General features: G+C 42.3%; 6 protein-coding genes across 6 annotated transcripts; 3 read left to right on the top strand and 3 right to left on the bottom strand.

Annotated features, from left to right (window-relative positions):
• Positions 1-277: 277 nt before the first annotated feature.
• Bfra_008984 (putative afln vera monooxygenase protein) lies at positions 278-2,063 on the top strand (the record flags this gene model as incomplete). The annotated part of the gene is made up of 3 exons (XM_037339338.1): positions 278-433; positions 495-988; positions 1,043-2,063. 3 exons carry the CDS (start codon positions 278-280, stop codon positions 2,061-2,063), a joined length of 1,671 nt encoding a protein of 556 aa, XP_037190904.1.
• A 923-nt stretch (positions 2,064-2,986) lies between these two features.
• Bfra_008983 (uncharacterized protein) lies at positions 2,987-3,787 on the bottom strand (the record flags this gene model as incomplete). The annotated part of the gene is made up of 1 exon (XM_037339337.1): positions 2,987-3,787. The coding sequence occupies one exon, from the start codon at positions 3,785-3,787 to the stop codon at positions 2,987-2,989; it is 801 nt and encodes a 266-aa protein (XP_037190903.1).
• A 1,135-nt stretch (positions 3,788-4,922) lies between these two features.
• Positions 4,923-6,665, bottom strand: Bfra_008982 (putative sugar transporter stl1 protein; the record flags this gene model as incomplete). Its single annotated transcript, XM_037339336.1, has 4 exons — positions 4,923-5,604; positions 5,653-6,013; positions 6,063-6,516; positions 6,570-6,665. The coding sequence occupies 4 exons, from the start codon at positions 6,663-6,665 to the stop codon at positions 4,923-4,925; spliced, it is 1,593 nt and encodes a 530-aa protein (XP_037190902.1).
• Positions 6,666-7,686: 1,021 nt separating this feature from the next.
• Bfra_008981 (putative nad-dependent 15-hydroxyprostaglandin dehydrogenase protein) lies at positions 7,687-8,642 on the top strand (the record flags this gene model as incomplete). Its single annotated transcript, XM_037339335.1, has 2 exons — positions 7,687-7,986; positions 8,037-8,642. 2 exons carry the CDS (start codon positions 7,687-7,689, stop codon positions 8,640-8,642), a joined length of 906 nt encoding a protein of 301 aa, XP_037190901.1.
• Positions 8,643-8,797: 155 nt separating this feature from the next.
• On the bottom strand, positions 8,798-9,358 carry Bfra_008980 (putative zinc finger mynd-type protein; the record flags this gene model as incomplete). The annotated part of the gene is made up of 1 exon (XM_037339334.1): positions 8,798-9,358. One exon carries the CDS (start codon positions 9,356-9,358, stop codon positions 8,798-8,800), a length of 561 nt encoding a protein of 186 aa, XP_037190900.1.
• A 613-nt stretch (positions 9,359-9,971) lies between these two features.
• On the top strand, positions 9,972-11,159 carry Bfra_008979 (uncharacterized protein; the record flags this gene model as incomplete). Its single annotated transcript, XM_037339333.1, has 5 exons — positions 9,972-10,356; positions 10,415-10,610; positions 10,659-10,765; positions 10,815-10,963; positions 11,016-11,159. 5 exons carry the CDS (start codon positions 9,972-9,974, stop codon positions 11,157-11,159), a joined length of 981 nt encoding a protein of 326 aa, XP_037190899.1.
• Between the last annotated feature and the right edge of the window lie 1,440 nt (positions 11,160-12,599).

The following is a 12,599-nucleotide window of genomic DNA, read 5'->3' as shown; positions in this document are numbered from 1 at the left end:
TTTAAAATTGCGGGCAGTAATCTTATAATGGAACTCAGTTCATGATACGGAACCTCCAGCCAGCTACATTACCACCTAGATACGTTCTATAGGTTTCCAAGAATTCCTTACTTAGCGCCAACTGACTGCCGTATTCTCGAGTCTTTCCTGTCTCTACTTTTTATTTACTTTCAGATTACCTCACACTCTTTTAGTTTGCAGAAAATCCTTACAATTTCTTACTTCTTTGCACTTCGTTTGATACTTTACAAATCTTCTTACCTGGCCTCGTGGAGAGATGTCTTTTCTCAATAAGTACTTCGTTATGGGTCTTCCGGGCTGGCGTCTTCTTATTCTTGCTTGCTTTATGGTAATTGGTATTAAAATTACTAAATTCTTTATTGACCTATTCCACGTTCGTCGCAAATTTCAGCGTATGCAGAGGGATGGCTTGGTAAGTTATGGCTAATATCCATCCCAGTTTTCATGATCTTATAGCTTATCAAGTCTCGAAGCCGATGCCTCCTCATCATCCTGTGTTTGGTCACTTGAAGTTGATTGGCGAAATTGTATCTCGATTGCCCAGCGATGTTCATCGTCACGTTCTCCCACACCAGATCAAACTCCTCTATCCCAACCTTGGCCCGTTATTCTACCTCGATACATGGCCCTTTGGCGGTGAGATCTTGGTTGCTGTAGGCCCTGATGCAGCTTACCAGATGACTCAATCACACCCGCTACCTAAGTTTCATGCCATGCGTGAATATCTGAAGCCTATGACAGGAGGAAATGACTTGGTTTCTATGGAAGGCAAAGAGTGGAGAAAATGGAGAGCTATCTTCAATCCGGGCTTCAGCGCTGGCCATCTTATGACTCTGGTTCCTGATTTGATGAAAGACATGTCAGTATTTTGCGATGTTCTGAGAAAAGCGGCCACGAACTCGGAAATTGTCATCATGGATCATTTAACAACTAGATTGAATCTGGATATCATCAGTCGGATGGCTCTGTAAGTAGACCCCTTGAATTCGATTTCGTCAGACTAGTTTCTGACAACGCTTAGGGATACACACTTGAATTCACAGCTTGAGACAAATGATTTCGTTTCTGCATTGCTCAGTCAACTCGATTGGTTATCATTTGGTCACGAAGTCAACCCATTCCAACGATATAATCCTATTCGCCCTCTTGTCAACTGGTGGAACGGTCGCCGAATGGTAAAATATATTTGGAGAGAGTTGGATATGCGCTTGAAACGTCGCAACATTGTCAATAAAGGCACCCAGTTTTCTCGCAGCAAATCAATCATCGACCTCGCTCTAGATAATTATCTTGCTAGCAAGCCTGGAGACAGCACTATTAACGCCATGGATACCGCTTTCAGAGACATCGCTACATCTCAACTAAGAGTTTTTATCTTTGCCGGTCATGATACAACAAGCAGTACCATGTGCTATGCTCTTCATTTGCTCTGGACCAATCCCAAGACCCGTCAGCTGTTAATTGCTGAGCATGATATGATTCTAGGCCCAGACCACAAAGAAGCAGCAAGAAAAATCGCAGAAGATCCTTACATTTTGAACCGACTTCCTTATACTATGGCTGTCACAAAAGAAACCCTTAGATTGTACCCCTCTGCTTCAACCGCTCGCAGCGGTGAGTCCGGCTACTTCATGTTGGGATCCGATGGACTTCAATACCCCACCGAAGGATTCATGGTATGGTCAAACTCGCACGCCATTCAACGTGATCCTCTTTACTGGCCTGAACCAAGCAAATTTCTTCCAGAGCGTTGGCTCGTTGAAGAAGGTCATCATCTATACCCCAAGAAAGGCACTTTTCGACCATTTGAATTTGGACCTCGTAAGTGTATTGGACAGGAACTTGCGATGCTGGAGATGAAGATTTTTCTTGTATTGACTGCAAGAGAGTTTGAAATTAGGAGTGTGTATGAGGAGTGGGACAGTCTGCATCCGAAGACTGGTCCCAGAACACTTGAGGGAGATAGGGCTTATCAGATTTTGTCTGGTGCTGCTCATCCAAGTGAGGGACTTCCATGCAGAGTTAGGTTGGTTAGAAACTGAAAGTCTGATGAATGAGATCATGAGGCATCAATACATGGGATGATGGGAATGATTGTGGGTCGGACAGAGACTTTTGTGTCTGGAACTTATGCAGCTTTGGCAGGGACTGTTACTCTACTGAGAACCATCAGAAACAAACAGCGACTTACGAAGCTGCATTTTCACCGTGATAGAACTTAGGATAGAACTTAGGATTCAGAACTTATACTTCGAGTATAACTAAAAATGATACTATTTGTATTCAACTATTTTGACGATACACGTACATGTGCCTTACCCTTCTTACCCTTCGAACAGTGACAATACAAACTATGCCACTTATCATCATCTTTCTTTCTCCATTAATATTGGCGTGAAGTTTAATTTACTATTCTTATATGACTGAGATCTTGATTCCTCTACTTGTAAACGAATCTTTTTACTCTAGCCACCCACTCACCTGTGCACTCATCATTCGAGGACTAAACGATCTACAACCTTAAGTCGCATTTACAGTGAACAGAACTCGGAAAACCATAGAGTATATGGTAGAATCTGTCTGTATATCAACTTTTATTTATTTATTCGAGGTACCTAAATTAATCTATGAACTGATTGTTAATGCATGATGATGCTTCTGATCTCTATATCATGTTGTATATTCAATAATTTGTGAGAAGGGTTGGTAACAATTAAAGTATATCCCAAAACAGTGTAACCCCCATTACTGACATCATTGATCTATAATATGATCGATACTTATGAAACAACGTTTGGCAAGTTCATCAATATCATCTTGGTACATTTTGTTTGAGGAAGGGTCTTGAATACTTCGAACATAACTAATATGACTAGAAGTATAAGGTTCAGGCTTGAGAGAGACCTCAATTCTTCACAAGCTTCCCATCCCGAGCACAGCACATCATCAACCCATCAGCGGCCCCCTATTTTCCCACCCCCTCAACCCTTACAGACTTCCCATTCTTCAAATTCCACACAACAATTGAATCATCATCCTCAGACTGACCTACTTCATTTCCTTGCAGAAAGCCCCAGCGTTGTCTATCAACCTGCGCATCACCATACGACTCAGAAGCTAATCCAAGAAACTCTCCTTCTATCATGAATCCTCTTTCTTCCAGAAATTTCCGCGCAGCATCAGTTTCCTCCTTGATATTAAAAACATTCCGTCTTACAATCTCCACGCATTCCGGACCATCTTTCAACACACTCACAATACTCATTTGTCCTCCAAGAAGATATTTCGGCTTCACAATCTCATCCGAAAGACTATCCAGTGATGCGCGCCAGGGGAAATAATCCTCCACACCCGGTATTTCATCCGCCAGCCTCTTGATCCACACAATTGTTCCTTTCACTCTAATATCTTTATGCTGTCCTCCTTTGAGCCTGAAACTCAAGCGTCCCAGATTCTCAAACGTTTCCAGAAACGCATTGCTGATTTTTTGTCCTTCGTGGTACAGAGCCTTCCAGATGGGAACTCTCAAGCCATCTACTAGTCCCCAACAGTCTTTACACATGCTGGCTTGGCTTGCTACTTTGATAGTGATGGCGTGCTCGCAGAAATGATACCATTTGTTGGATTGTATTGCTTTGTCGCATCGTTTGGTTTCGAAGAGATCGGTGTCGGTGCAACTCTGGCATTTGAAGGCTACTCTGATGCAGTAATCTGATAGAGTTGAGATGGGGATGGGTGACTGGTGACTAGGGGTAACAGCGCTCATTGTTGAAAGAGGTAGGTATTATGGTTGATTTCGGAATGTGTGTTGAGGTTCTTGAGATTCGTACAAGAGAGTGTGTATATATACGACTGAGCTAGACTGACAGTCTATATAAAGAATTCTCTGAGAACCTCCCTCATATGCCACTTTGAATGAGCTGTATTTAAATTTTTGTATTTTCTCAGCGATGTACAACATTCATTTTGAATGCTGTAGAGTGACTGAGTGTGAATGAATAGAGGCATCTAGCCAGTCACATGCTGCCGAAGATGGGATTGCCATTAATAGTGATTCAATGTAATGAAGTTGTTCTTTCAAATGTGCATTGAAAACCTTGTAGATACTGAAGATTAAAGGGGAAAAGTGAAACTTGAAGCTTGTTTTTTGTTTTCAAGGGGAAATGACTCTACGTGAATGGCTACAATGGTGGATTCACTATGAAAAATATTCATTGTGAGCCAACGATTCTTGAGTCAAAGATCTCGACCAAGTGTCACAAGGTGCATAGACTATGAGAAGAAAAAGCGATCTCTACTCACAACTTCGTGGATGTTCTGAGACTCTATTAGTTCTAAATATTCTAGGATGTAAATATCACATAAGTCGAGGACACCTGCACCATTTCGAATGAACAATGAAGGTCTACTATCCATACGATCTGTAGCCAGCTCTTAGTCGTTCTTTCTCCTTCCTCAAATATAATCATTGTACTCCCTGATTTCTGTTATATCCTAACTCTAACACGCAGACCACCCGGATCTTGTTGCCGGTAAGAATTAACTAGAGCCCCATAGGTAGATGGTTTAATCAAGGGACGGTAGTATTACTTGAAATACCTTCCTAACCACTCTCGGGCAGGAATCTATTAGAGGAATAGAGTCTCCAAAAAGCTATGATCCGAAATATCTGATGTGATGGAAAGGCGCTACATGAAAAGAAAGAATAGAGTGTAGATGGAAGGATAGCCTTTTGTTAATATTTATATTGGAATTTAAATTAGGACACCATAAGTATTATAAACAGGTTGTGAACCAAGTATATAGGAGAAGAATGTCGATAGCTTTAAACCTATAAACGGAAATCAAACAACGAGCTGTGACTTCAAGTCAAACAACTTTGTCGGCAACAAATCCCTCGTTTACGCTAGTTTGTGCACCACTTCCATAACCTCAATACCGTTATCTGGGCCAGAGCTCGATTTTTGAAATTCTTTTTCTTCTGCAACTCTCCCAAGCCTCAAATCTTCCTCTTCATAGATTTGTGGTCTCTGTAGCTGAGTAGCTATCTTATTTCGGTGAATAAAGAGTCCAGGCTTACTCTCAAAGAAGCGATCGATATCCTCTAAGCTTCTATTCGCGGTCTCTGGATAGAAGAAATACGTAATTGGGACGAAACTCGCGCAGATGACTGCCCAAATAATCCAGAATCTCCATCCAAGATTCGCAATTCCTGATGGAGTCACTTCGGCAACCATATAATTCATAATCCAATTGGTAGCCATAGCTAGGGATGCACCCTTGGTACGCATTTCAAGGGCATTGATTTCAGTGGGATAGAGCCATGGAACTCCTAAAACACCCATACCAAAAGATGCAAAGAATGCAAAGAAGAATGAGACTGCCACAGCTCCGTATTGATAGCTATGTGCTGGGTCAGAGATAGTCAAGGCAAGTACGATGGTGATGACAATCCAGCAAGTAGAACATGCGAATGCAGAAACCATCATCACGCGTCGACGACCATATCGCTCAATCACAAAGTAGGCTAAACAGGCGAAAAGAAGATAGTCGACAGATCCTGCGGCTGCAAGAATGCGTGCTCTAATTACGTGTTAGCTGCGAGTGACCTGAAGGCTAAAAGACTTTTACCTCAATTCGGATATTCCTAGTGCATGAATGAAAACGTATGTCATGTAATAACTAGTGACATTGATACCACTGATTTGATTCATCGCTTGCATCCAAGCTCCTAGAATCATACGTCTTAAAACTCCAGATGGACCTTTACCTGACAGCAATTGGAACCAAGTATATGTATTCATATGTTCTCGATCCAAGACGTCTTTAATAATATTGAATTGTTGTTTCACAGATGGAGAGTCGATAGTTGCGCCATGACCTTCAAGTGCTGCGAGAACTTCGTATGCCTCTTGGTGTCGCCCTTTTCTAATGAGCAGACGTGGCGAATCTGGTAAGAATGGACACAAAGCCCAGATTACAGCAGTGAAGACTACCTTATTGTTAGTATACCAGCATGTTCAAGTGTTAAAAACACTCACATATTTGGAAAGCTAAAGGAAATCTCCATGCCACACTACCCTTGGTGAATGAAAATCCAAGTGTAAGCCAATTAGAGATCGAGAATCCGGTAATGCAGTTGGCCATCTGAATAATGACAAGTTTCCCACGACTTCTCATCTTGCTTGTCTCAGCCTGCCAAACACCTGCAGTTGCAGTATTCATACCCGTTCCCAATCCCGCAACTATTCTTCCCACCATCATTTGCGCAACACCGTAGCTAGCAGTCTGGATAAGTGCACCTAAGGCAATGATGGTGCTTCCTAGGAGTATCACTTTAGGCCGGCCAAGAAGATCCCCAGTCCAGATAGTAGAGAGAGCTCCAAAGAAACATCCCAGATTATAGACAGAAGTTAAAGTCCCTTGAACACTCGTTGTTGGATATCCCATGGTTCGAAGAAAGTCATCACCAACTAATACATTTCCAAAGACACCCTGACACAGTCAGTACTTTGATTTATTCCTCAGAATCCTGGCAAGACACTTACTTGGTCGTAGCCATAGAAAACCAAAACTGTTGAAGCAGCAATGGATATCCATACTGTCAATGCTTCACCAGAACCTCCAAGGTACTTTCGAGCCATTGTACGAAATTGATTCAAATATAACAACTAGCTGCAGAGCTTGCAATCTTGCATATCGCAGCTTCACAAAGACTGAAGGACTTCTGATGGCTTTATACCTGACAATCACCAGGATGTACTCTCGTATCATTCCTTGTGCAGTCGTGCTCCCACACAAGATGCACGGTGTTGATCATTACCAGATTTGGACTTTTGACGATAGAAGAGATAGATGGCTTCATTCGAATACAGTTTGACAACCATGGCTGGGGCTAAGACAGCGGGACGAGTCATTGTTTTCTATTTGGTATCAGCAAAATCGTGGGGACCCCAGATTTCAGTGGATTCGCGGGAAACAAGCGGGGTAGGGTTATTTTGGAGTTTCAAGATTCACGTCCATTAGTGGGTGTGTGGACTGATGGAACACTTCTCAACTTTCAAAAATTATAACAAATTCATCCTTCAATTGTTTGATTCCAGAATCCATATTCGCATTTCTTGATGTGTAATAAATCATTGTATTGAACCTCGAAGTATCTGAAGCGATATTTCAAGAGATATCGCCAAGTCAATTTTCGAAATGTTCCGACAGTCCGTGCACCCGCTGATGAGCCAAGCATGTGAGCTAGAAGCTAATCCGGATAACCTTCCCTCTCTAGCAAAGTCATATGCTTTTTTTGCTTTTTGAGCTCGCTCAACCTTCCTTTCCTACCTGGTGTTCTCGCCAAGTGACCGGGATACACATGGGGGTGAAAATGGCGGGGTGAGATCAATGTGTCAATCGTCTGAAGGAATGTTTCGGGACGAGTTAAACAACAGCTTCTCTTTTGCATTATTGAACCAGATATTCATCATTAACTCATCAAGCCATCCCTTCTACCCGACTTCGATCATCGCACATACCTTGCTTCGACACGTCGTTAGTTTGCCCACATAGAACAGTCCACGTATTCCGAGCCCTATTCTTGATATAAATACATTCACGTCAACTGGAATACACTGCCCATTCGAAATCATAAAGAACACCCGGAATTACACAAACATGGCTATGAACGTTCAATCCAAGACTGCTATTGTCACTGGAGCTGGCTCTGGTATCAATTTCTGTTTTGCAAAATTGCTACTCAGCAAAGGTTGCAATGTTGTCATTGCAGATCTCGCTCTGCGTCCAGAAGCTGAGGAATTGATATCGAAATATTCCGACTCTTCAAATGGTCCGAAAGCCGTGTTTCTGAAAACGGACGTAACGGAATGGGCCCAATTGGAGAAGATGTTCGAAGTAGCAACGGAGCAATTTGGTGGTGCTGATATTGTGTGCCCAGGAGCTGGCGTGTATGAACCAGTCAGTTTCTACAAACCAGCATTATGAATAGTAGCTAATTGATAACCAAGCCATTTTCGAATTTCTGGAACCCTCCTGGTACCCCCCCTTCCGTCGACAAAACCACTGAATCACGATACAAACTGCTTGATATCAACATCACTCATCCGATACGCGCAACTCAAATGGCTATTGAGCATTTCATGAAGCGGAAGAAGCCTGGCACTGTTATTCATATATCCAGTATTGGTGGCCAAATTCCATTCTTTCCAACGCCAATGTATGTAGCGTCGAAACATGCTATATCAGGTTTTGTTCGTTCATTGGCACAGTTGGAATTCCCTTCTCCCGATATTCCCAAAGTACGCATAAGTGCAGTAGCACCTGGTCTGATAAAAACTCCATTATGGACAGAAAGTCCCGAAAAGATGGCATTTATTCCCAAAGATAACCCGGATTGGGTAACGCCAGAATTTGTTGCCGAAGCGATGTTAGAGCTTATCGAGAGTGAAGAATATTCTGGGGGTACAATTCTAGAAGTTGGCAAAATCACGAGAAAAGTGGAAGTCTTCAACGATCCTGGACCTCCACAAAAATCAACGGCAGTCAAACATGTACCTCGTGAGAATCTGGAAGCTGATATATGGGCATCTATGGAGAGGCAATACCGATCTTAGACTAAATCGACATAATGAACGTAGGAAACATTCAAGAAGAGAGGCGTGGGCATTCACTCAAAGCATGAAAGTTGTATGCTATTATCTTGGCATTTGCCACGAAATTCTTCATTGGGGAATACTCCAATTAATGAAAGGGTTCTTTCATGTGATCATTATATCACAGTGTTTCCATATTGATCCTTCAGCGTGAGCTGACTCTCCGATTCATGCGGATAAGCCAGAAAATAATCATGGACAACCCTGAAATCTCTGAATGTAATGTCAATGCTCCTCTGGAAAACAACACCAGACCCAACGGTAAGAGACACTCCCCCTATCTTCAACGTTCTACTCTGAGGAGCAGACTGTCCCTCCATAGCAACAACAATGAGAGGTCCTTTCCAAGCATGCTCCATCTTGCCAGCCGTGTTTGAGCTTGCAGACTGCGTCATCTTTGATCCATCAGATCCAAAATTATCCCGCATGTAAACAGCAAGAGTATGCTTGATGTTTCGAGCTCGCATGATCCACTGAGGCTTAATAAGCAGTTGTTCGGAATCAAAAAAATCGCCTGAGCCGTAAGTGAGGAACCTATCGACATCCGGCAGGACAAACTGTCCATCGACACCAGGGATTTCGATCTTCCTGAAGTTTACCCATACTAATTCTGGACTTTTACTGTTGGGTGAAAACGAAATGCCAAGCTTGTGGGTGGGACTGGGACGGGGAGGCATTTACCTTATTTATCACTTTCAAACTTGATTCAAAGTTGAAGGGAAGGACCTACTAACAGAATATGTGCGCATCATCCGCAGAACACATATTCCAAAGCAATTGCAGAGTTGAACATAATCAGTTGGTTGAACTGAACAATTGTTGGGCGACACAACGGTTACTAGGTAGGCAGGTATTGATGTCTAATGCGGGGCAAGTCACATGTTATCGCGCCCATCACCTCTTACCGCGTTTGTGTTCTAGAACAAAACTACCAGATGATTGCCCTGACAGAAAGCATCGTCGAGATTCTGCGAACCCTTTCTTTCAACTACCTAGGTTCCTAGAATATTCTTGGATTAACTAGGTACTAATAAGTGTTTCATGATCGAAGTACTAGAATTTCACTGGAACTTAAGAAGTCAGGCTATCGATTCGATTGCACAAGGCAGCTTTGGATCAACACTCGGCATCACAAGTTGATCAGTATGTATCGCAATTACCCACAATATTCTTTCAATACCCTAGCTGGCTATTTTCTTCGGAAATCCAACTGACTTCTTCACTTGTTCGTAGTACATAGATTTCTACCCAACTGCAAATCTCGATTTCGACAAAGACACAATTCTCAAGATGGTTGTTCTCGACAAACTTCCAGGCTTAGAAGTCAATATTCAAGTGAATGGAGCCAAAGTTCAGGAATATGATGACAATGAGGATGCAGAGATTGGACCGGGACTGAGCGGCGAACATCAAGCTTCGAGAACAGTATCTAAGTATATTGAAGCCATCGATGGGGCCGAGTTCAGAATTATTTGCACTTTGCTACCCAAACTCGAGTTCAACGCGCCAAACCTCCGAGCAGATGTATCCGTAGATGGCAATTATGCTCAAGGGAAAATTCTCACATCCGAATATATAGGAAGATCCCCAGTACGATTTGAAGGCCCAATCATTTTCCATCCTGCCGGACACCGGTATACGTTACAAAGATATAGGTTCTCTGAGCTCTGCATATGTTTGTTTTCATAATCTCGCAATTGTCAATCTGTCGATACTGTGCTAATATTGCGAAGCAAGCGAAGAGGGACGACTCTCGAACCTAAAAAAAGATAAGGCCGAAGCCGAGAAGGTTGGTACAATTGAGATCAGAATTTGGCGCTCCTCCAAATCAGTACCAGCGGGGCCTCAAAATCTCCAGACCATTAAGTCGACCTCCAATACGTTTCATGAGAAGGTGCTCAAGGGTCAAGCAAAATCACACAATGTTTCGTATGTTAGGCCATGATCACGCACTCGCCAGTCAACTTACGATCTTAGGTATTCCCCGGAGACTGCTACTTCTGCACCTATATATGTAAATACCACACGAATAGACGGTGAAGACTACCCCATAGCCATTTACAAGTTTAAATATCGTTCTAAAGGTATAGTGAACTGCTGAAGAACTGAAAGGCACCGCTAATACCGATATAGAATCTCTGAAGCAATTGATGATCATTGAGCGGACCCCCGAACCAGAAGATAGCCCAACACCAGGTTCTGCGCCTGATATTGATCTCGATAATTTGACCGCTGCTCAAAAGAAGCGCCTGAAGGCATTTCTACGTAACGAAGGTATTGCTGTAAGTAGTATAGTGATTTTAACGATATACACAAGCTAATTTCATTTTGTAGGCCGGTCGCGCGTCTAATACCCCCGACAGAAAAATTAAGCGTGAGCGAGAGAATGGTGAAGGCAGCTCAAACCAGACACGACGAAAGAAATCCAGAATTACAGAGGTCGTTGATCTTACTGCAGATTCTGACGAAGATGCGTGATATGGGACCCACGTCTTCAAATCTGAAACGGCTGGGATATCATTTTCATTTTGATCTGTGGCGTTATCTGTTTGCTAGTCGATCTTTTATTGGTCAAATATACCCTGGTCAGTTATTTGGTGTGGGAAGACATTCAGAGAGTTCTAAAGGCGTAACCAAGGGGATGGAAAAGTATTTCAATGGCGCAATGGCTCAATGGCGTCACGACAACTCAAGTCTAAATTTGTTTCTCCATTTGGTCTTGCAAGCTCTCGATAACGAACTCACTTAGCCATGTCAAAAAATAAAGAAAGGGTGAATACGTCTGCCTGTAGCTCTCAGGATTTGTAAAATAACAGCATTAGTATCATACGCTCATCCTAAATCTTCCCAACGGAACACTAGCACATAGCAGATTTAAGCATGCCGTTGCCTTTACTACAAGTCTGTCTTCTGAAGGTTTAACCCACATTGGTGGAAACTGAATACTTGAATAGCATTAAAACCTCATGCACTAATATTCGCCCTCAACGACTTACTATTAGATCTCAATCCAGTTTACATCCACCTCCAAATGATCGCTGGATGAGAATCTGGTAGGCAAAAGTACCTGTGAAAACTGGGAGAAGTACTAGGTACTTCTATATCACGGGCATGCTGCTATTCCAGCGATTTCTCAGATAAACGGCTGGAGATATTATTTAAGATTGCTAAATATACAGTGAAGCAGATGATTATTGAGGTTATATTGCTTTGCTGTACTTATTGTCGTTTCTCATATCGGGGAGAGAACTTCTAGTGGAAGTATTTAGTGTCTTGGAGACAGCGGGAGTTCTCATTCGAATATGGTACTCGACGGGACATCTCAACGGTTTGCACTAGATGCTTAAGTTATCATGTATACAATTGCTGTTGATGTCGCAATAGATATCACTCTTCGTCTGATCATCGCAAATTCGATAAAACGATGTGACTGTTACATCAGATTACTACGAAGGACCATATATCAACGCAATAAATAATCTATCATTATAAAACTCAAAGTCTGGAAGTTCTAATAAGCCACTTTCAAGTTGTTTTTAATCATAAAAGTCATTTCCAAAACGGATCTTTAAGCTTTCGAAATGATTAATCCGCCCCGAAAAGTTCATTAAAAGTTTAGCTCGACGCCTGCACAGATGCTCATAGAGATCTCTTTCATAGACGAGGAAACCTCAGAGTGAGCAAATGTGCATTTGCTGAATGGTTGTGTGGAAGCACCAAAGGAACAAATTTTTGGTTGTGCCTTAGATAGCTAGTATGTCCGAGTCGATAAATCTTAGCTATTTGACCCATTCTTGATGTAAAAGCAGAATTATTATCGTTGCCGTTGAAATGACCCCGTAGTATGCCCAATTGAAAGTTGCACCCTGAAAACCGTCATAAAACACAGCAGCTAACCCATAAAAGCCCGAAAATAAT

Source organism: Botrytis fragariae, assembly GCF_013461495.1.
Source record: "Botrytis fragariae strain BVB16 chromosome Unknown tig00000101, whole genome shotgun sequence".
NCBI classification, from domain to species: domain Eukaryota; kingdom Fungi; phylum Ascomycota; class Leotiomycetes; order Helotiales; family Sclerotiniaceae; genus Botrytis; species Botrytis fragariae.
The sequence above is the reverse complement of the archived record's forward strand: the minus strand, read 5'-3'. Positions and strand labels throughout refer to the sequence as shown.